Raw genomic sequence first — 20,889 nt, 5'->3', positions numbered from 1 at the left:
GGTTACTGTGTCTCCGTGGGCGGTTCTAGATCAAAACCCTGGATTGGTGGCCCAGTTGTGCTTCCAAGAGGATCCTTTTGAGCCAGGAGCTTCCCCAAAGGTGAGGGATCGGGCCCAGCCGAGCCTCACCGCCAGGAGGCTTCTTTGCTGGCGAGAAGGCCAAGGCCACGTGCGCTGAGACGGATTCAGTCCGGGGAGCTTGGTGCACGGCCTTGGGGGATGCTGGCACGCACGCTCAGGCCACACGCCGGGAGCGAGAGGTGGGGAAAGCCCAGCAGGGGCAGCTAGGGGCCCGAGAAGGGGCGGCCCAGCAGGCGCCCGTGGTCCACGCCACCAGACCCTGTGAAGGCGGCAGGCAGGGCAGCCGGTGTGAGGGGTGACAAGCCCATGATGCTCTGCGGGGGAGGAAGGCAGTGCGGCCGGGGGGCTGGCTGGCTGCTGCTAACTTGGGGAGAGCCCGGCTCCTTACTTTGCCATCTGGAGGGCAGGGGGGTGTGGAGGGGAGTGGGCGGCTCTGTGCTGCGGGCCAGGGTGACGGAGAAGTCACCAGTGACCTGCGGCCGCTTTTCCACTTTCTCCTCCACCCTCCCCTTCCGCTCTCTTCCTCTCCCCTCCTTTGACCCTCCCCACCGCACCCCCCTCCCTTCCTTGCCCCCGACCCCAGGTGCCCTCAAGGCAGCAGAAACACCCTGCACGCTAAGCCTTGACCCAGTGCCCAGCTGGCTCTGTCCATGGCTTGGCCTGCTCCCCGGAACCCTGCACAGCCCCGGGCCTGAAACCTTGAGCCGCAGAGGCCGCGCCAGAAGACCACTCTGCCCCCAGGGGTTTATGGCATGCCGGCTGCACCGGGCGAGTCTTAATCAGGCAAGCATGGGAGCGAGCTGGAGCAGACGAGTAAAGCTCGAGGGTGGGCACGGCTAGCCTATAACCGCGCCAGGGCGAGACCAGCCACTATTCAATCCTGACACGTCGGCCCTGCTTCGGTGTGGGTTCCCAGCTGCACTGGGGGGCAGCGAGAGCCCCCGCGTCCCGGGTTGGCTAGGCTGGCGGCGGCAGGTCCCCACCAGGAGCCTCTGACGCTGCCTGCTTCCCCACGCAGCGAGCTTACGGTGGCAGGACATGGGGGTGAGCTGGCAGGTGGGCCTGGCGGGGCATGAGGGCCACTGGCCCGGCCTGGGAGGGCAATTCTGCATTCCGTGAGTCGTGGCTCAGACTGAGTGCGCAGATTTGCAGAGAACGCTCCAGGAGAGTGGACCTTGGTTTTGTCTCAACCGAGCCCCGGGCTTCTTCTCACCTCCTTCTCCCCAGGTGTCTGGGCACGGCCACTTCCCCCTGCCGCCGCCTCGCCGCACCTCGCCCAGGCGCTGGGACCTTGGAGGACGCCCTCCCCTCCCGCGCCACAGGCAGGATGGGGGACGTGGCCAACAGTTCCATCGAGTTCCGCCCCAAACCCCAGCAGCAACGGGAGGCCCCCCATGCGGGGGGCTTTGGGTGCACGCTGGCCGAGCTGCGCTCCCTCATGGAGCTCCGAGGGGCCGAGGCGCTGCAGAAAGTCCAGGAAACCTACGGGGATGTGGGCGGGCTCTGCAGGAGGCTGAAGACCTCACCCACGGAGGGTAAGTCGGCCAGCAGAGTCCTGGCCCGGGCGGCGTGTGCGCCGGGGATGCAGGGCCCTGCACCGCCCCTCACTCCTCCCTGCAGACGTTCTCTGGCCCCGTCCAGGGCTGGGTGGGCTTACAGCAGCTTCCCAGAGGCACTCCTGACCGCGACCACGACCAGGATCGTGCCTGTGCGCTCCTATTTCCCCCGGAGTGGGACGTGCTCTGTGCGGGGCAACCTGAGCCCCTGCACCCGTGCGTCCGTAATCAGCAGTTCCCGCTTTGCATCTCTTCTTTGGATTAAATAGAAATGGAACGACAGAGGAGAGGAAGGGAGAAGCCGGCACCGAATCGCAGCCCCTGACCGAGCACCCCCGGTTCCCCATATGCTCGGCCCTCTGTGCAGTTAAGGGGGGCAGGAAGAGGAGGGAAGGCGTAGGGGTCGGTCCTCTGGGGAGGGGCTTGGGGTGGGGCCCGGGTAGAGTGCTGAGTGGAGGTGGCGCCAGCGCAGGCCGTCCTGAAGAGGTCCAAATCTGAGACGGTATATCTCTGAGATCCGCTGCAGGGAGCCTCTAGGGAGTCTGGGGGGGGGGTGTCCTCTAGAAGGTTCTAGGGGTGGAGGCCTGATTGACACCTTGGTCCCCCCCTCTGCCCTGTGGCCCTTTTCCCCTGCTCCGGAGCAGACGTCTGCCCTGCCCTGCACCAGCCTTCCCCAGTCCTGCCCGCTGGGTGTGCTGGGAGGCCGGGACCCCCGGGAGCCAGGCTTGGCCCCAGTTCCCAGAGGCCAGAGCATTTCTGGCCCAGCTGCCGCTTCCCCGGCAGGGCCGCCGGTGCCAGGCCTGCTCCCGGCCAGTGCCGGTTGATCGCATCAGCTCCTGTCTCGGCTGTCACACCTTTGTCCACCCAGGGCCCAGGCCGTCACCCTTGCCTCCTGCTCCCTGGCTCCGTCTGTGTGCAGGTGACACCTGGGCTGGAACAGGGAGTGGAGATGCCTCCTGCCCCCGCCACCCCCCCACCCCCCGCAGAGGAGGTGGGCCTGAGGCTGGGTGAGGGGGCGCCCGCACGGCCAGGTCAGGAGCTCTGAGGAGCCTCCTGGGTCTCTCCTGCTTTGTGCTCTAAAGGGACCCAGCCTGGTGTGGGTGTGTGATCGGGGCAGATGGCTTGGTTCAGGGCCAGAGGAGCTCTCTCCTGCTCTCCTCCTTGCCCAGCCCCTCCCCCCAGCCCCCGGACTCGGGGCCGGGTGGGGGGAGGCCGGGGTAGAGGGCCATTTAGCCACAAGGGCTCTGGCCTCTCCCAGATAAAAGGAAGCAGATGGGCTTCAGCTGGCAGCTCTTTCCCCTGCCTGTCAGGCCTTGTTAAATATTTAAAATGTCAAGGCCCCTGCCACAGAGGCTCTGGCGCTCGCCCGGTGCCTGTGGAGGGGCGGGCGTAAAGAAGGGCGGGTGCCCGGGTGGGTGGCCCCGACAGAGGGACCCCAGCCTGGCCTGGTCTGCATCCCGAAGAACGAGCGGTTCGAGGACCGCCCTCCCGTCTCCGACCCCGGGAGCCCTCAAGGCCCCAGAGTTCTCACCTGGCCGTTCCCACTCCTGCTCAGACGCAGTGACCTGAGCTGCGGGGAGGGGCGACTTAGCTGAGCCCCGGGCCCCACGCACACCCCCTGGCAAGGCGGGCAGACTCCGGGGTGCCGGCAGACTGGTGCTTTGGGGAGGGTGAGGAGACCAGGGCGGTGCGTGGCTCCGCCTTTTCAGCTATCCAAGAGGATTCCAGAAGCCAGGGAGCCTGGGTCTTAGGCCGAGCTGGGGAGACCTGGGCCCGGGCCCTTCCCCCGTCTGGCCTCCCCTGGCACTCATGGAAAGGAGAGGGCAGATTAGCCGAGAGCTGCCCCCATGTGGTCCTAATCCAATTCTGATGGCATCTGGCCTCTGCTCTGGGCACGGTGCCCATGAGTCCATGCCAACTGCCGGCCACTGCCCCTGCACCCAGGACCTGGGCCACCTCAGGGGCCCTGCTGGACCAGTGCGTGCTCAGAACCAGAGGGGCTGCAGCTGCCTTCGGCCACCCCAGCAAGCGCTTCGGCAACAGCAGCTCTCCGGACCCCTGAGCCCACAGGAAGGCCGAGGCCTCGGGCTGGTCTAGAGCAAGGCAGAGAGAAGCGTTGCTGCCGCACCAAGGGCAAACCAAGGCCAAGGCACACGCTGAGGGAAGGGGGGAGGGAGGGAGCTTCTGGGGAAGGGGCCCTGAGGGCCCAGCTTCCTGTGGGGACCAGCTGGGCATAGGGGGCAGGGCAGGCAGGATGCAGATTCCTGAGGCGTGACGAGGACCCATGGGCTCTCTACGGGGTGCGGGGGCCTCTGTCGTCCTCGGGGCCTCCAGATCAGTGCGCTTTCCCAGGGCAGGGGTAGTGGAGAGCCTGGGTGTCTGGGAGATTCAGGGTTCGAGGACCCTCCTAGTAATAACCCCACTTTTCACATCTCCTGTAGGTCAAGGGAGTGGGACATGGGCCCTCAGCTGGGTCCCCAGCCCTTAGAAGCTGAGGTCCTGAGCTTCTCCCGGACGCCCAGCTGGGAGGCCACAGCCTCCAGAAACTTGAGCCGTGGCGGGGCCCAGGCTCAGTGAGGCAGGGGGAGAAGGGCAGAGACAGCTGCGGCTCCTGCTGGCTGGGGCGGACAGCGTGCGGTCATGGCCTAGCTCGGGAGACGCGCCAAGGCAGCGCGTCTGGGGGCTTTTGCTCTTGTCGGTCCTTCCACCCCGAGGGGCCCCCCTCCCCCCCTCCAAGCCACCTTTCCCTGTCCAGCACACACCCACCCTCCTTCCTTCTAACCCCTTTGCGCCACACTCAGCACTTTCTTGTTCTCAAGTCATCTGGGACCGGGTCTCGTGTGGCTTTCCAAGCCGGCAGGGGGCACCCCAAGGGCTGGCACCCGGGACCTTCTGGTTGCCCACCCCCTGCCCCACCCCTGCCCACTGGAGGCCTGGGGAGTGGTAGCCACTCAGGTCCGGGAACTGCAAGGCACTGTCTGTCCACGAGGTGTCAGTGTGGGACCAGGCACTTGGGGGCAGAGAAGCCAGAAAGGCTTCCGGGGGGGTGGGGATGGGGGGCCCGTGGACGGGCCTGGAAGGAAGCAGAGTCCCAAGGGCTGAGGGAAGATGGCCAAGTGGATGCCCGGCCTTCGGAGGCAGTGGCCTGGATACCAGTCCCACATGGAAGCTTCCGGTACCTTCAGGAATGAGCGTGAGGAAGCTCATGCTCCGGAAGCAGAGACCCAGCGGCCTTGGTGCAGGCCTGGGTGGGAAGTGGCTCGTCCCAAGAATGAGAGGTCAGGGCCCAGCTTCCAAAAGCTGGGGCGGGCCCCTTTGTGGGTGTTGATTCTGAGCCGCTGCGTAACCCGGCCAGCCTCCCTCCCTCCCTCCTAGACCTCCGCAGGCGCATCGGGAGGCTGGTCCACCCTTCCCTGTTGTCGCCTGGTCGTGGTCGCGCACCTGTGCCCTCCGGGCAGCTGGAGAGGCTGCACGCGCTCCCGCCTACATGCCCCCCCCCCCGGGTTTGCAGAAGGGCTCCAGGTGCCAGGCCAGTGCAGTTCCCGCTTTCTGGGAGCTTTCAGTCTAGAGGGAAAGACAGGCACGGAGAAAGGCGCGGGGGGTGCAGGGCCGGCCTCTCCCATCCTCTCCTTGTGTGCCTCTGTTCCGCGCCCGCACACCGCGCAGGCCTGGCGGACAACACCAGTGACTTGGAGAAGCGCAGGCAGGTCTACGGGCAGAACTTCATCCCTCCCAAGCAGCCCAAGACCTTCCTGCAGCTGGTATGGGAGGCCCTGCAGGATGTGACCCTCATCATCCTGGAGGTGGCCGCCATCGTATCCCTGGGCCTCTCATTCTATGCGCCACCCGGACAGGAGAGCGAAGGTGAGGGGCCGGGCTGGGAAGGGCGCCGAAGGGGGACCTGGTGGACGGGGGCGGACGCGGGTGGCAGCGCGGAGGTGCTGGCAGGAGGGGAGGCGTGGGGCCTCAGGTGGCGGAGGGAGGAGGTTTTGCTGGTGGAGGGACTTCTCTGCCACCCCTGCCCCTCCCTTCTGTCCCCGGGCCCAGCGTGCGGGAGTGCGTCGGCTGGGGCGGAAGACGAAGGGGAGGCCGAGGCGGGCTGGATTGAGGGGGCCGCCATCCTGCTGTCTGTCATCTGCGTGGTCTTGGTCACGGCCTTCAACGACTGGAGCAAGGAGAAGCAGTTCCGGGGCCTGCAGAGCCGCATCGAGCAGGAGCAGAGGTTCACCGTCATCCGGAACGGGCAGCTCCTCCAGGCCCCCGTGGCCGCGCTCGTGGTAGGGGACATCGCCCAGGTCAAGTATGGTGAGCGCGCCCGTCGCCACCCGTGCTGCGAAGGAGCTCAGCCCCCATGCCAGGGCCGGGCTGGAGCGGAGGACCGCGCCCCCACCCCCAGCGCAGGCCCTCTCCGGGATGGGGGGGGAGGCTGGAGGCGGGGGGCTCGGGCGGGACGCCCGGCGAAGACGGGGAGTAGCGTCAGCGGCTTCAGCGCCCCACGAGCAGGCTGTCCTCACAGCCTCCCCAGCACGGCAGGGCGCTCCTGTGGGCCCCCTTCCTGGAAGCTGGATGACAGGGCTAGGAGTGGGTGGCTGCCCCCAGAAAGCAGGACACCAAAGGGAGAGGGCCGCACACCTGACAGGGCCTCCTCTGGGGGAGATGGGAGGCGGCATGGAGGAAGGCCTCCTGGACGCATGCTCTGTGGTTCTGGCCACCTGGCCGGCCTTAGGAGACCTGCTGCCCGCCGATGGCGTGCTCATCCAGGGCAATGACCTCAAGATTGATGAGAGCTCCCTGACGGGCGAGTCAGACCACGTGCGCAAGTCGGCAGACAAAGACCCCATGCTGCTGTCAGGTGAGCCCAGCGGGGCCAGAGGCCCTGCTCCTGGAATGCCCAGGACAAAACCCGTAGGTGCTGAGCACGCCCCCCACCCAGCGGTGCAGACCTCTGTCTCAGTCTCTGTGTGTTGCTGTGCCAGGCACTCATGTCATGGAAGGTTCTGGAAGAATGGTGGTGACCGCCGTTGGTGTGAACTCCCAGACAGGCATCATCTTTACCTTGCTTGGGGCTGGTGGAGAGGAGGAGGAGAAAAAGGATAAGAAAGGTGAGGCGACAGTACCCTGCAGTTCCCAGTGCCGCCAGGCCGCTGGCCCCCGTATGTCGCCGTGCTCTCTTCCGCACCTGCCTGGTGACGGCCCCTTGCTGGCCCAGTCCCTGGCTCTGGCACTGGGGAGAACCAGCCGTCAGGGGGTGGGAGGCCATACCCTGTCTCCTGATTCCTTCTGGAGACCCCTCTTCTGGGGTCTTTGCCCCAGAGCCAGCAGGTTGGGGGCCCCCCACTTTTGTGTGAGGCAGTCTCCCTCGGACGGCTCTTCCCCTAAGGCTTTGGGGGCGTGTGTGCCAGGGTTGGGGGGACAGGGACCAGCCACCCGGACTTGGGGGTGTTCGGCCCACACGGTGAGGCACTGAGGGCCCCAGGCCAACGTGGAAGCTAGGGAAACACAGGCCATGCAGCCAAAGGCGGAGGGCTCCCAAGCACAAAGGACTAGACACCCCACAGGACATCCAGGGCCAGAGGAAGCCGAGATGGGGCCAGGGCCCTCACCCTAAGGGAAAGCAGTGTCGGGGGACAGATGTCTTCTGAGGGCGCAGCTCGATATTCACCCTGGCCTCCCCTTGCCAGCGTCCCGAGCCCCAGGCATGGCTGGTGTCCCCTGTGCTCCTCAGAGCAGGGTTTACAAAGCTCTGGAGCTCCGCCAGCATCCCCCCCCCACCCGCCCCCATCCCAGTCAGGACCCCGGTCTGTCTGCTCACAACTCACCCTGCTCTGCCCTGGGTCTCCCCTCAGGCCACTCATGCCGTCAGACCAGGTAAGGAATGACGTTGTCTAGGTGTGCACGCCGGCCCCGAGCGAAGCCACCGGGGCCCACTAGAAGCACAAAGACGCGCACGAGTACGGGGAGACCGTGTGCCAGAAGCCTGCGGCCAGGGCCCTGGGGACGGGGCGTGCGGGTCGCCAGCTCCACCTCAGTCGGTCAAGGCTGCGGGGCCCGCAGTGCAGTGATGTGGGGACAGGTCAGCGTAAGGAAAGACGCACTAGTGTCCCCAGACCTGGGCACGTGAGGGAGGACATGGATGCTCCTGGAGGCGCGAGGGGGGAAATGGGTGAGCCGCTGTTGCCTGGGAGCCGCCACCGGCCCCGGCTCCTGGCGGCCTGGGCCTGGCTTCCCTTCCTGGACTCCGCCCTGCTTCTGGTCCACCAGGCCCAGCCCTCGCAGCCAACGGGCTCCGGCGGACCTTCGGCCGCCTTGGCCACACTAGGCCCCCCTCCCCGCAGGGCTCAGCCCGCTGTCTCGCCACAGTCAGCACGCTGGGGCCCCCAGGAGGGCCAGTGGGTGGGTTAGGCGGGCCCTGGGCCTCCTCTGGGCTGCACTGGAGTCCTTGGTGGCCGCTTGGCAGGACGCCTCTGCCACATTCCTTCGCAGGCTCTTCCCCTCCCGCTAGGTCCCTTAAATGTCACCGTCCTTCGGGACTCGGTCCTAGGCCCCTTCCCTTGGACCTTGACAAGACCCCTCCAGGCCCCCCCACCGGGTCTCCCCCAGCCCCGGTTCCTCTCCGCCGCTTTTGCTGCGCCACTCAAGAGTCAGAGGGGACACCGGCAGCGGCTGCTTCCTGGAGGACGGGAACCTGAGGGGGCCCTGCAGGGGAAGCAGAGATGGCCAGGCTCCGGGGAGGGGGCAGCAGCCCCCACGACCCCTCGCCTCCCCCACGTCTCCGCCCAAGCCCCTGGCGGCTGCAGAGACTGGAAGGCAGCACGTCGCCCTCAGCACCCCCCCCAACGCCCCCCGCCACCTCTCGATCCGGCCGGTGGGCTCAGTGCCGCCCGTGCATCAAGGGCACTGCTGCCGCCGCCGCCCGTTTCTGGCCTTCGGGCGTCCTTCCCTTCTTTGGGCTGCCCTCTTGCCCCTCGCCTTCCCCTCCCTCAGCTCCTGCCCCTTCTCAGGGCCAGGCCCAGCCCTCGCCTTCCCATCGTGCTCATCTCCAACCTCCCTCGTCCTCCAGAAGGTGCCCACGGCCCCAGGGCAACACCCCTCCCTGTGCTGTACTGTCACCCACCATGTGTCTATAGGCGTCTCCCCTGCCCCGCCCCAGGAGTCTCCTTCACCTCTGAATGCCCCACAGGACCCAACTGACACCCCACTGGGGCTGGGAGGGGACCTCTCCCTCCTCCCTGGGACCCCCAGACCAGCCCCCACTGCCTGGGAGCCACCTGGCCTCCGGCCCGTGTCCCTGGGTCCCGTGACGTGAGCTGTTGGGTGGGGGCTGACAAGCCGGCCCATCAGCGCTTCCTGTCCCAGGCCGGTCGTCTCTGGATCCAGGGCAGTGTGTGTGTGTGGCCTGCAGAGAGCTCTCCCGGCTGCTGCCCTGGGGCAGGTGAGGCAGGAGAGCTGGGGGGCGGAGCCTGACCCCCAGCTCAGAGCCCTCAGCTGCCGGCTCTCCTGGGCCCTCCCAGAGCCGCAGTCCTTCCCGGCCTCCGAAACCAGAGGCGCAGGCAGCACCGTTTGTCTTGGCTGGGAAAGCTGCTCACTGCCCCAGCCCCTAGCACCCAGCTGTGGGCTTTGTGGCGGCGGAGCACACCCGTGAAGGAGCCCCGGCACAGCTCCGCCTGGGGCGCGGCCCACCTGGTACCCCTGCTGCGCCCTCCGCGCTGTGGGCGCCCCGAGGCTAGCCGATTCCTCGTCGCACTCCTTTATCCTCTAAAGCCGTGCAGCACAGAAAGCTGATCTCTAGGCCGCCAGGGCTTAGGAACCGTCTAGGTCGACCCCCTCGCACTGGCTCTCGGGGGGAACACCCATCCCGGCCCGGGGGCCCTGTTTGAGGCAGCGGAGCTGGGACCTGACACCTGGCAGCTCTCATTACCCGTGGTGGCGGCCCTTCCAGAAACCTCCCACTGCGGGTTCTCCGGAGGGCTGGAGACCAGGCCCTCTTCCCGCGCCCGCCCCCTCTCACCGCACTCGCTGGCTGCACGATCCGTGCCCCGCTGTCCTGTGTGCGCGCGCGTGTGCCAAGGCCACGTAGGTGTTCTCAGGTCTCCGTGTCTGTCGTTCCTCTCCCGTTGTAGGCAAGCAGCAGGATGGGGCGATGGAGAGCAGCCAGACCAAAGGTAATGCGCGCCCTGCGCTCAGGATGGGTGGCGGAGGGTGCGGCGCAGGGTGGGGGGCCGCCCGCCTCGGTTGCCAGAGCAGCACCTGGAGGCCGGGTGAGTGGGGCGGGGCGGCTGGTCTGCAGACCCGGCCGGAAGTGCGCAAATATGGCCCGTGAGCCAGCATCCTGGTGAGGAAACTGAGGCGCCAGAGGGGTGACTCGCCCAAGACTTAATCGGGCCCGTGGCTTTCCTGGTTCAGCTGCCTTTCTGCTGAGCCTTTGAGGCCTGCTCCCCTTTCAGCCAGAACGCCTGGCGGGTGCCGATACTCTGCAGCCAGGGTGAAGGGTTGTAGGTGCTGGGAATCCAAAGATGGGTAAAGTATGGTCCTGGCCCTCGGGGAGGTCACAATCCACAGACGTGAACCCAGGGGCGATGCTCAAGTGCAGTGTGGGAGCCAGGAACGCGGGCACACGACTGGAGTTCAGAGGCCGGCTGCGGTGGGGATGGCATGTGGGACGGGAGGACAGTCCAATGGCCAGGGCCCCTGAGTGTCGCTGAGGCTGCGGCCCGAGGCCATGGGAAGAAGAGGCCACCGGTGAGGGGTCTCAGGCAGCCAAGGGGAGGAGGGATGGGGGGCGGGAGACAGAGAAGGGGGGAGCGGCCGGCGCGGCGTGGTGGCCGGAGGCACGCAGAGGCACCGAGAGCCCCACTGGGTGGGGGCAAGCACGAGTGGCAGGGTTGGGTGCCCCCTCCGGGGGGGGCAGCGTGCGAGGCAGGTGCGGGGCAGGGGACACAGCACCACCGCGTCAGGGCCCACCGAGGGGGCTGCCGGTTCCAGAGAGGAGGTGGAGAGGCATCCAGGGGAGAGGAGCGAAGGCCCCCTGGCGAGAGGAAGGTGCAAGGCTTGCCCGCCGGCAGCCGGGGAGTGGGCCGAGGACTGCCCACGTGCTGAGCTGGGGCCACGACGGGAGTCCAGGCGTCCGCCGGAGGGGTGTCCACCTGAGGGCTGGCGGGGGAGACAGCCTGAGCGGGGAGCGGGGGAGGAGAGTGCGGAGATTCCTGGGCCTCCCTGAGGGGAGTGGGAACATGGCTAAGACAGCAGTGGGCAGGAGTCAGCTCTGGGTTCTGGAACATTCCATGGGCCCCAGGCCTCTGCTTTCAGGTATTGAGATTCGGGGCGTTACAGGACTGGCCACGCTGTCTGTGTGCCCAAGTTACCAGTGCTTGTGTCTGTCCTCCCTTCCCGTGCGAGGCCCCGAGAGAAGCACCTCTGGCCTGTGCAGGACAGCGCTGGAGCCCCTGCCCACATCAGGAGGGCCTGGGCTGATGAGAGAGGAGGGAGAGGACGGAGCCCCCTGTTTCCTCTCGGCATATCTTTCTCCGTGAAAGCTCCTTGTAGCCGTCACGCCAGCCGCCAGGCCCTAACCTCGCCTGCGGGTTTCTTCTGTGTGCAGCTAAGAAGCAGGATGGGGCGGTTGCCATGGAAATGCAGCCCCTGAAGAGCGCGGAAGGGGGGGAGATGGAGGAGCGGGAAAAGAAGAAAGCCAACGTGCCCAAGAAGGAGAAGTCGGTCCTTCAGGGAAAGCTCACCAAACTGGCTGTGCAGATCGGGAAAGCAGGTGGGGGCAGCCGAGGGGGCGGCCCAGGGGCCACCGGCGGGCAGGGAAAGGGATGTGACCTGGGCTGTGGGCCAGGCAGCGAGGGCGCAGGCTAGGAGCAGGCGATGGCCTTCAGGGCCTGGTTCGACCCCTCTGGCAAGCGTGGACTGCAAAAAACTCCTTCAGGCCAGGGACAAGGAGCGCCTCCCCCGACTCGGGGTCCGGGGAGTGTGGCTGCGGCGTCCCTTACCTCTTCCCTCCTGCTCTCTCCCTCCCTCACCACTGTGCCCTCTGTGGCCTCTGGGGCGGCTGGGCAGGGCTGGTGATGTCTGCCGTCACCGTCATCATCCTGGTCCTCTACTTTGTGATCGAGACCTTCGCGGTGGACGGCCGGGCGTGGCTGGCCGAGTGCACACCCGTCTACGTGCAGCACTTCGTCAAGTTCTTCATTATCGGCGTCACCGTGCTGGTCGTGGCGGTCCCAGAGGGCCTGCCTCTCGCTGTCACCATCTCCTTAGCTTACTCTGTCAAGGTAATAAAATAAACACGACACGCATAAGAATTCCGTGATACCAGGGTACGGACCCAGGACTTGGGGCGCAAAGCCGTTAAGCAACTTGGCCGAAGCAAGGACTGGATAAAGTTTGGGTTTTGCTCAGGGGAAGAACGGGAGGCCGAGCAGGGCCGCGGAGCTGGACCGGCACATCCTTGCCCACCTGGCTTCCTGGGCAGGGGGGTGTGGCGAGCTAGCATCTGCAGGGAGCTGAGGTGGGGGCAGGGGAGAGGGGGACCCCTGGGACACAGTGGGCAGGGCAGAGACCGGGGTGGGCAGGAGAGCCACGGGGCCTGCGGGTGACCCGAGACGGGGCTCTGGGTCGCAGGGAGGCTGCAGCTGAGCTCCGGGGAGAGTGGCCACCCAGAGTCAACTGCGCGGCCTGTCTGATGAGAGTCCTTACGTCTCGCAGGCCCGCTGCCGCGGTCTGACCACCACCCCGCTGCCATCTGAGCTGCGCGCCTGCTGCCCGAGGTCCCGGGCTGTTGGTGCCGCGAGGAAAGCCGGTGGGCGGAGCAGAATCATACATGCCTGCCGTTGTGCCGATGGCCTCCTGCTCCCCCAGCCCGCGAGGGCAGCTGGCTACCCAAGCTCCATCTGTGCCCTTTACAGAAAATGATGAGGGACAGCAACCTGGTCCGCCACCTGGACGCCTGTGAGACCATGGGCAACGCCACGGCCATCTGCTCGGACAAGACGGGCACGCTCACCACCAACCGCATGACCGTGGTGCAGTCCTACCTCGGGGACACCCACTATAAAGAGGTTCCAGCCCCCAGCGCCCTGACCCCCAAGATCCTCGACCTCCTGGTCCACGCCATCTCCATCAACAGTGCCTACACCACCAAAATACTAGTGAGCTGGGAGCAAGGGCAGGCCAAGGCGGGGGGAGGAGGAGGGGAGGGAGCCTGGCCCGGCTGTGGCATGGGCTGTCACCAGGGGCCTGCTAGGCTCTCTTCAGGACTCTTGAGCCGAGCCACAATCGTTTCTGGGGTGCTGGTCTCCCTCCTCGTCCCCGGACCCTGGGCGGGGCCTGCAGGTCCTGGAAGCCCTTCCCCGCCCAGTGAATCGTGGACAACCCGCCCACCTGGTCCATACTGGAGGCCCCGAAAGACGTGGCGGCCGAGGCTGGGCTGGGGCCCGGGGACAGTAAGGAGGGTGGCCTTCGGCCTCCAGGGCCATGCTGGCTCTCCTCACCTCGCAGCCTCCAGAGAAGGAGGGCGCCCTCCCGCGCCAAGTGGGCAACAAGACGGAGTGCGCTCTGTTGGGCTTTGTCCTGGACCTGCAGCAGGACTTCCAGCGCGTGCGGGAGCAGATTCCTGAAGATAAGCTGTACAAAGTGTACACCTTCAACTCGGTCCGCAAGTCCATGAGCACCGTCATACGCACGCCCGACGGCGGCTTCCGCCTCTTCAGCAAGGGCGCCTCGGAGATCCTGCTGAAAAAGTGAGTGGGCATCAGGACGCGGCCTGGGGCCGGGGCCAGCTAAGGCGTATGGCGTTTCTGCTTGTATCGTTGCGGTAAGGTAGACATAGCATAAAGTTGGCCCATTGACTCACCTTAAAGCGGACAGCTGAGTGGCATTAAGTGCACTGGCACGTCCATCACCCCAAAGGAAACCCTGTGCCCGTTACACAAGCCCTCCCCTCCCCCTCCCCCTGTGCCCCTGGCAGCCACTCATCTGCTTTCTGGCTCTGTGGATTTACCTATTCTGGACGTTTCATGCAGATGGGACCGTATAGTATGTGGCCCTTTGCACCCGGTTGCTCTCACCGAGCGGAGGGTTCTTAAGGTCCATCCAAGCTGCAGTCTATATCGGTGTTTCATTCCTCTTCGTGGCTGAATTCTACTCCGTTGCTTATCCATCGACACACACTTGGGTTGTTTCCACCTTTGGCTACCGTGAATCATGCTGCTTTGAATGGCCAGGTACGAGTTTCTGCTTGAACGCGTGTTTTCACTTCTCTTGGGTATATGCCTGGGAGTGAAATTGCCAGGTCACGTGGTAATTCCATGTTTCGTTTTGTTGTTGTTTTTTTTTTTTTTTTTTTTGCGGTATGCGGGCCTCTCACTGTTCTGGCCTCTCCCATTGCGGAGCACAGGCTCCGGACGCGCAGGCGCAGCGGCCACGGCTCACGGGCCCAGCTGCTCCGCGGCACGTGGGATCCTCCCGGACCGGGGCACGAACCCGTGTCCCCCGCATCGACAGGCGGACTCGCAACCGCTGCGCCACCAGGGAAGCCCATTACTGTGTATTTTTTTTTTTTTTTTTTTTTTTTTTTTTGCGGTACGCGGGCCTCTCACTGTTGTGGCCTCTCCCGTTGCGGAGCACAGGCTCCGGACGCGCAGGCTCAGCGGCCACGGCTCACGGGCCCGGCCGCCCTGCGGCACGTGGGATCCTCCCGGACCGGGGCTCGAACCCACGTCCCCTGCGTCGGCAGGCGGACTCGCAACCGCTGCGCCACCAGGGACGCCCGATGTTTCGTTTTCTGACAAGACGCCAAACTGTTTTCCGCAGGGGCCGCCGCACTTTGCTTCCCCATCAGCAGCGCACGAGGCTTCCAGCCTCTCACCGTCACCAACGTGTTATGACCTGATTATTACTGTGGTTGTTCTTGTAGCCATCGGGATCTCACGGTGGTTTTGATCTGCATTTTGCTGGTGACTAGTGATACTGGCGCCTTTTCATGTGGGAGGAATATCGATTCCAGCCCACGCCCATCTCGGATGTGAATTCTTTGTCATTTGATTGTTGAGCCGTAAGAGCTTCTATACGTTCTGAGTATTAGATTCTTAACACATACCTGATTTTGAAGTATTTTCTCCCGTTCTGTGGGCTGCCGTCTTTTCACTCCCTTGATACATTTTCGCTCGCTGTCTTGATTTGTCCTTGGGCGCGCAAATGTCTTTCAATTGTGAAGTCCGGTTTATCTCTTTTTCTCTTTTGTCGCTTGGGCGGGGTTCCTTTTAGGGGTGGTGAACGTGTTCTCGGGTTGACTGTGCTGGCGGTAGCACAACTGTGAATATACTGAAAGCCATTGCGTGGGACACTTTGAGCGGGTGAGTCGTGCGCTGTGTGAATTGTGTCTCAACAGAGCTGTTCGGGAAACTGAGGCGGGCGGCGCACAGCTCTGCCTCCAAGTGCACCACGCCCCGCACCCGCTCAGCGTTCACACCTCCCCTTGGCCTTGGCCTCTGCACTTGGCCTGCTTGCGCCTCAGTGCTCACCCCGGCTTTCTGGGGCCTTCGGGACAGAGTCCCGAGCAGGACCTCTGGCCTCCTCCCCCGGCCTCCACAGCCGGCTTCTTTCCTTCCTCGCCAGTCTGCTCGGGGCCCCCATTTGTCCGCCTGCCATGCCGGCCTCTGCCCCTTCCCGTTCTGCACCTGAACCCTGCCAGCCCTCCCCGTCCCAGCCCTTCTGTGGTCGCTGCCTTGTCGTGGCCCTGCTCCGTGGCATTTCGGTTTTTGCTGACGTCCCACCTCTCTCCCTAAAGCGCAACTGGGGCAGGAGTGACAGGTCCCCAACTCCCACCGAGTCTGTGCGGAGCTGTGGAAACAAAGTACCATCATCCTGGTGGCTTAAAACAACAAAGACCTATTTTCTCCCGGTGCTGGAGGCCAGAAGTCCTCAGTCAAGGTGCGGCTGCGGTCGCCCTGCCCCCCAGGCCTCCAAGGCAGGATCCTCCCTTGTGGGTCCCAGCTGCCGGTGGTGGCTGGCCGCCCTTGGCCTCGCTCGGTTTGCAGCGCATCTCTCCAATCTCTGCCGCCATCGTCACATGGCCTTGTCCCTGTGTCTATGTCTTCACGTGTCCGCTTCTCTTTCTATAAGGACAGCAGGCATCGGACTGAAGGCACGCGCTCCTCCACCGTGACCTCATCTTTACTAACTTTGCGACGACCCTCTTTCCAAATCAGGTCACACTGCGAGGTTCTGGGCAGGACGTGGAGGGGTACGCTGTTAGGCCACGCGCGAGCACAGCGCCTCCCTGCTGGGGGAAGCCCTCTACCGCATCACACGGCGCGCTCAGCCGGAGGCCCGGCTCCCCTGCCTTACGGCGCTGGCTCCTCTTGTTCCGTCCGCCCCAGGTGCGCCAACATCTTAAACAGCAACGGGGAGCTGCGCAGCTTTCGCCCTCGGGACCGGGACGACATGGTGAAGAAGATCATCGAGCCGATGGCCTGCGACGGGCTCCGCACCATCTGCATCGCCTACCGGGACTTCGCCGCCGCCCAGGAGCCCGACTGGGACGACGAGAACGAGGTCGTGGGCGACCTCACCTGCATAGCCGTTGTGGGCATTGAGGACCCCGTGCGGCCCGAGGTAGCCAGAGCCCCTCTGTGAGCTGCCCGCGTGTCGGGACGGGTGGAGGGGCCGCCCTTCTTCGCATCCGGCCTCGGTGGTGAGGCCTTTGGACGCAAATGCAAGGGGGGAGCCGCCCCTTTTCTCCTGCCCTCCTGGCCGCCACACCGCTCCCCGCCAGACTTCATAGGCAGAACGAATGGCAGCCCGCCAGAGTTGGACCAAGTGGGGAGGGTGGGTGACGGCAGAGCCTCGGGGTCCTCCAGGGGCATGGCCGCCACGCCGCAGATCAGACCTTCCCCGGCACACAGGACCCCCACCCTTGTCCTCTTAGCCTTGCACCCTTCGGGAGGCTCGGTCCTGCCGTCTGGAAGGCCCCCTCCTGCTTGGCCTCTGCCAGGTAAGAGAGGGCGGCAGTTAGTTAGAACCTCGACGGCTGCCAACGCCCGCAGGACTGATGGACCAGAAGGGCTGGTGACGGAGAGGCAGGAGCCGGGGACAGCTCCCAGGGCTCTGGTTCCGAGAACTGGGTAGATGGTGTTTGGGGGGCTGGGGGAGGGGAGGGCAGTTCTCAGTCGAGGGTTTGGTTGGGGCCGAGTGAGGTTCGGGACATCCCCATGGAGATGTCACGTGCTTAGGTCCTGGCCAGAGAGACATTCTCCAGAAGCGTCTTTTCATGAGTGATGGTCGTGGGTGCGGACGGGCAGAGGTGGGAGGACCCTGTGAAGGAGACTCCAAGGAAGGGGCCGGGCAGGGAGGGGAAACTGTGAGGGGCGTGTGGCTGAGCAGGGCAGCCAGCGTGGGGAGACAACTTCACCCAGAGCTTTGCTGAACAGGGAACAGGGCAACAGGGCAGAGGTTGGTCAGGGTGCAGAGAGGAAGAGCAATGGAAACGGTGCTGGTCCTTCAAGATGCGAGACCCCCGAGGGAGAGAGCCTGCCAGGCTGGCCCTGGAGCGGGGTGTCGGCGGCAGCTGCAGGACACCAGGCCCCAGAGAGAGTGTGCAAGGCACGGAGGGTGCAGGTTGTGACGCAGGGAAGGACCCTCTCTCTCCCAGGGCCTCTCCAGTGGCGCCCACCTCGTGTCACAAGCACGGGCACCTTGATCCTGCCAATTAGCCTGAAAACATTTGTGTGCACGGGCTGCCCTCAGCTCTCCCTCGGGAGGCAGGCATTCACGTGCTGGATCGGGCACCACAGACCCTCGGTTCAGAAGTCAGGGGTCATCAGCGACAGCGCGTCCCTGAATTCCAAGGAGATAGGGACCATCGTGTGCAGAGAGGGGGCACCCGGAGTTGGCCCCAGGAGGAAGCGGGTGGTGGCAGACGCAAGGGGAGAGACTTCGAGCCAAGGAAGGGCCCAGAGAAGGCAGGTGGGGAGAGGAGCTGCCCGGGAGAGCAGGGGCACAGGATGCCGCTGAGGTGACAGGGCTACCTCCAGGGACACAGGGACTGGGCCTTTCCCTTCGCCGGGCCAAGGAGAAACTGAGGCACAGAGGAAGGCTGTGTCCACACGGCGAGCCGAGTCCTAAAGCCATGGGGCCCCTGCATAGACCTGATGGCCTCCCCGTCTGAACAGAGCCATTCGCCACCGCTGGCCCCCAGGTGGCCGCTCCAGGATGATGGCGGTTCTCTCCTTACTCCTTGGGAGGTGTCGACAGTAGCGGCTCTAGACTTTTCCATCCAGATAACCGGGGCTGAGTGAAGCTGCCGGAAAGCCAGAGCTCCTGTTGGAAGGTCTCACAGACCCAGGAAGGTGACATTCACGGACCCCCAGGGCCCTGGCCAAGGCCATTTCAACAGCATCATAACAAACCCTTTGCCCGGGTGGAGGGGTGTGAGGTGTGAAGCGGCTGGCCAAGGAGCCCTGCAAGCTTCCGCTAATTTCCGGCATAAATATTTGGTGCAAACTGAAGCTCTAGTCATCGATGTAAGATTGGAGGCCTGAGATGTATTTGTAGATCTCCAAGACAGAGCTGCAGAGGCCATCTTCTGGCCCACGGCGGCTCATTTGCAGGAGCGCCAATGAGGCTAGACTGGGGGCTGGAGGAGCAGCTAGATGGAACAGTCCAGAACGGCTGCACATAGGCGGAGTAAGGCCCAGCCCTTCCCCGGGTCAGTGCTCTTCTCAGAGAGGGATATTATTGTTTTTATACGTTTTCATCTTAGAGGAAACATGAATAAAAGTTCCCTGAAGGTCACCGTGAGGGCTCAGCCTCAGTGGCTGCCCCGGCGGGTAAAGCACAGGGTGAGAGAGCCGTCAAGGCCAGGCAATGGGCAGCTCGTTTGAGATCCAGAAACGGCCTTGGTGAAAGGGCCCCGGGGACAGGATAGCTCCTCTCTGGCTGGAGAGTGGCTGGGTGAGAGGCTGGGCAGCAGGTGAGGAAGCCAGGCAGAAGCCCACGGGGACCAGCCAGCCACGCGGTCGCCAAGGAGGGTGCCCCGAGGGCCCAGGGGAGCCCCAGGTGCTGACGGCAGGAGGGAAGGCCGAAAGGGTGCTGTTAAACTTGCCAGGATGCCTGGGGGCCTGGGACGGACGCAGCCCGAGGAGGGCCTGGCAGGGGGGGTGTCTCTGCCCCCGGGAGCTGCATGGACGCGGCGGGCAGGCTGTACTTACGCCAGAGGGGCCTGGGGGCTCCTGCAGACACCTGGCCGCCTGCTGTGCTGTCGGGCCTCAGCCATCAGGCCAGGACCACGGCTGGGCCCAGTGGGACAGCAGGGAGGCAGGCGAGGAAGGACAGTCACCTGATGAGGAACAGGGCGCCTGCAGACGGAGGGAGCTTCCTGCCACCTGGCTGGGAGGCCAAGGGCCTTTGAGACCAGAGCCGGAGCCGGAGCCGGAGCCGGAGCTGGGCCTGGGCTGAGCCCACACAGAGGAGGCCAGCAGAGGCCGGATCCGGGGCTCCCAGGGCTCAGGCTCACCACGGCCACTTGGTGGCAGCAGAGGGGCTGCTTCCAGACGCGTGGCGGTGGGGGGTGGGGCGGGGGAGGGGGGTGTGGGAGGGGTGGGGGGGTGGGAAGCTTGCTGGAAAGGGAGGTATCTCCCCAAAGAGCAGAAAGCGACCCTGAGGCTGAGTGAGGAGACACGTTCTTGGGGGTGCGGGGTGCAAGCCCCCTTCCCGGGGCTGGGCCTTCTAGGCCGCCTGGCCGTCTTTGCTGCAGGGATCGCAAGGTCGCTCTGTCCCAGCCCTGAAGTGGGAGCCCCTCTGGCTGGGCCCCGGGTCCCCCTCCTCTTCCCCCTCTCTCCCTGGCTGAGATCACAGCCTCCACCCCCTGGCTGAGATCACAGCCTCCACCCCCTGGCTGAGATCACAGCCTCCACCCCCTGGCTCCGGGGGCCACCAGCGTGCCCGGACCTCCAGGGCCAGTGGCGCCCTGCAGCCTACCCGGCCCCGCCGGCTGCCCGCCTCCCCTGGGCTCTCCCAGCTGCCCTGAGCCCCGGCGCCTGGCCCCAGCTCCCCCGGCCTGGCCACCAGGCCGCACCCGGGACACCGCGTGCCCTCATGCTCTCGCTGTCCCCGGGGCTCCGGCCCAGCCCGGCGGTGCCCACTGGGAGCCCACAGCGGGCTGCGCTGGGCCCAGCGGCCTAGGTCTGATCCCGCTCCTCGGCCCCCTCTCCCCTCCTGGCCCCTCAGGCGTGGTCGACACGACTCTCCCCCGCACTGCTGTCTCGGGCTCACAAGCCCCCTCCTCATTGGAACGGGAGTGTCTCCGCTCTCTGGGACAATGCCATCCCCTCCCAGCTGGCCTCCGCTCCCTTCAGCCCATTTTCCACTCAGCACTAGAAGGATGTCTTGTTCCTCCCCCTTTTCCGGAATCTAGTCTTATGTTTGGAACATGGAGATGTGCTAAGTAACCAGAGCGATGTCCCACTTCCCCTAATGAGCAGCGAGAATGCCTTGTCACGTCGAGCCTACGGCTCTAAACGTCTTAGGTTTTATATCATTTTTAAAAAAGAAAAAAAAAGTGGCGGGAAACAAGTGAGAGCTTCCCGGAGCTCGGCCAACAGGGCCAGAGCCTGCCTTGAGTCAGGGCCCGAGAGGGTCCAACCCGAGGTGGGTCCTGCCCGCTGGCAGGGCAGCTGGGGCCAGAGGTTCCTTTCTTGTCCTTGCGGAGCTCACCGGCCCGGCCCCCGCCAGCTGGCCCGCTAATGGGACTGGTCCCGGCTCGGCTGCTCCGGGCCTCCGTTTCCCCAGTGGAAAGGGAGGTTCCAGTGGCTTCTCCCAGCCTTGCCCGTGGTGTCAGGGCCTGGGTCCGAGTCTGACAGCCGGGGCAGAGCTGACACGCCGCCTCTCCCGCCTCCTCCAGAGCGCGTGGCGGAGGGAGGGGTGCTGCAGATCTGGATGGGGGAACGGGTTAGAGGCCAGACACAGCTGTGTCTGGCCTTGGTGGCCCCACCCACCCATCTCGTCCCTTCCAGGTCCCTGAAGCCATCCGCAAGTGCCAGCGTGCCGGCATCACGGTCCGCATGGTGACCGGGGACAACATCAGCACGGCCCGCGCCATTGCGGCCAAGTGTGGCATCATCCGGCCCGGGGAGGACTTCCTGTGCCTGGAGGGGAAGGAGTTCAACCGGCGGATCCGAAACGAGAAAGGCGAGGTAGTTCCCGGCCCATCAGGCCCCCCTCAGGTCCACGGTTCTGGCACTTTCGCCGCCGC

General features: G+C 65.2%; 1 protein-coding gene across 1 annotated transcript in view; it reads left to right on the top strand.

The window, feature by feature from the left end:
* Positions 1-784: 784 nt before the first annotated feature.
* ATP2B3 (ATPase plasma membrane Ca2+ transporting 3) overlaps positions 785-20,889 on the top strand; it is a 41,079-nt gene continuing 20,974 nt past the window's right edge. The window contains 13 exon segments of the mRNA XM_067023030.1: positions 785-864; positions 1,309-1,616; positions 5,304-5,501; positions 5,685-5,942; positions 6,364-6,489; positions 6,614-6,739; positions 9,758-9,799; positions 11,236-11,400; positions 11,697-11,911; positions 12,545-12,787; positions 13,137-13,378; positions 16,019-16,253; positions 20,651-20,830. Coding sequence (XP_066879131.1) covers positions 1,409-1,616; positions 5,304-5,501; positions 5,685-5,942; positions 6,364-6,489; positions 6,614-6,739; positions 9,758-9,799; positions 11,236-11,400; positions 11,697-11,911; positions 12,545-12,787; positions 13,137-13,378; positions 16,019-16,253; positions 20,651-20,830 — 2,238 coding nt within the window. The 5' untranslated portion in view covers positions 785-864; positions 1,309-1,408.

Source organism: Kogia breviceps, chromosome X (genome assembly GCF_026419965.1).
Source record: "Kogia breviceps isolate mKogBre1 chromosome X, mKogBre1 haplotype 1, whole genome shotgun sequence".
Taxonomy (NCBI): domain Eukaryota; kingdom Metazoa; phylum Chordata; class Mammalia; order Artiodactyla; family Physeteridae; genus Kogia; species Kogia breviceps.
The sequence above is the reverse complement of the archived record's forward strand: the minus strand, read 5'-3'. Positions and strand labels throughout refer to the sequence as shown.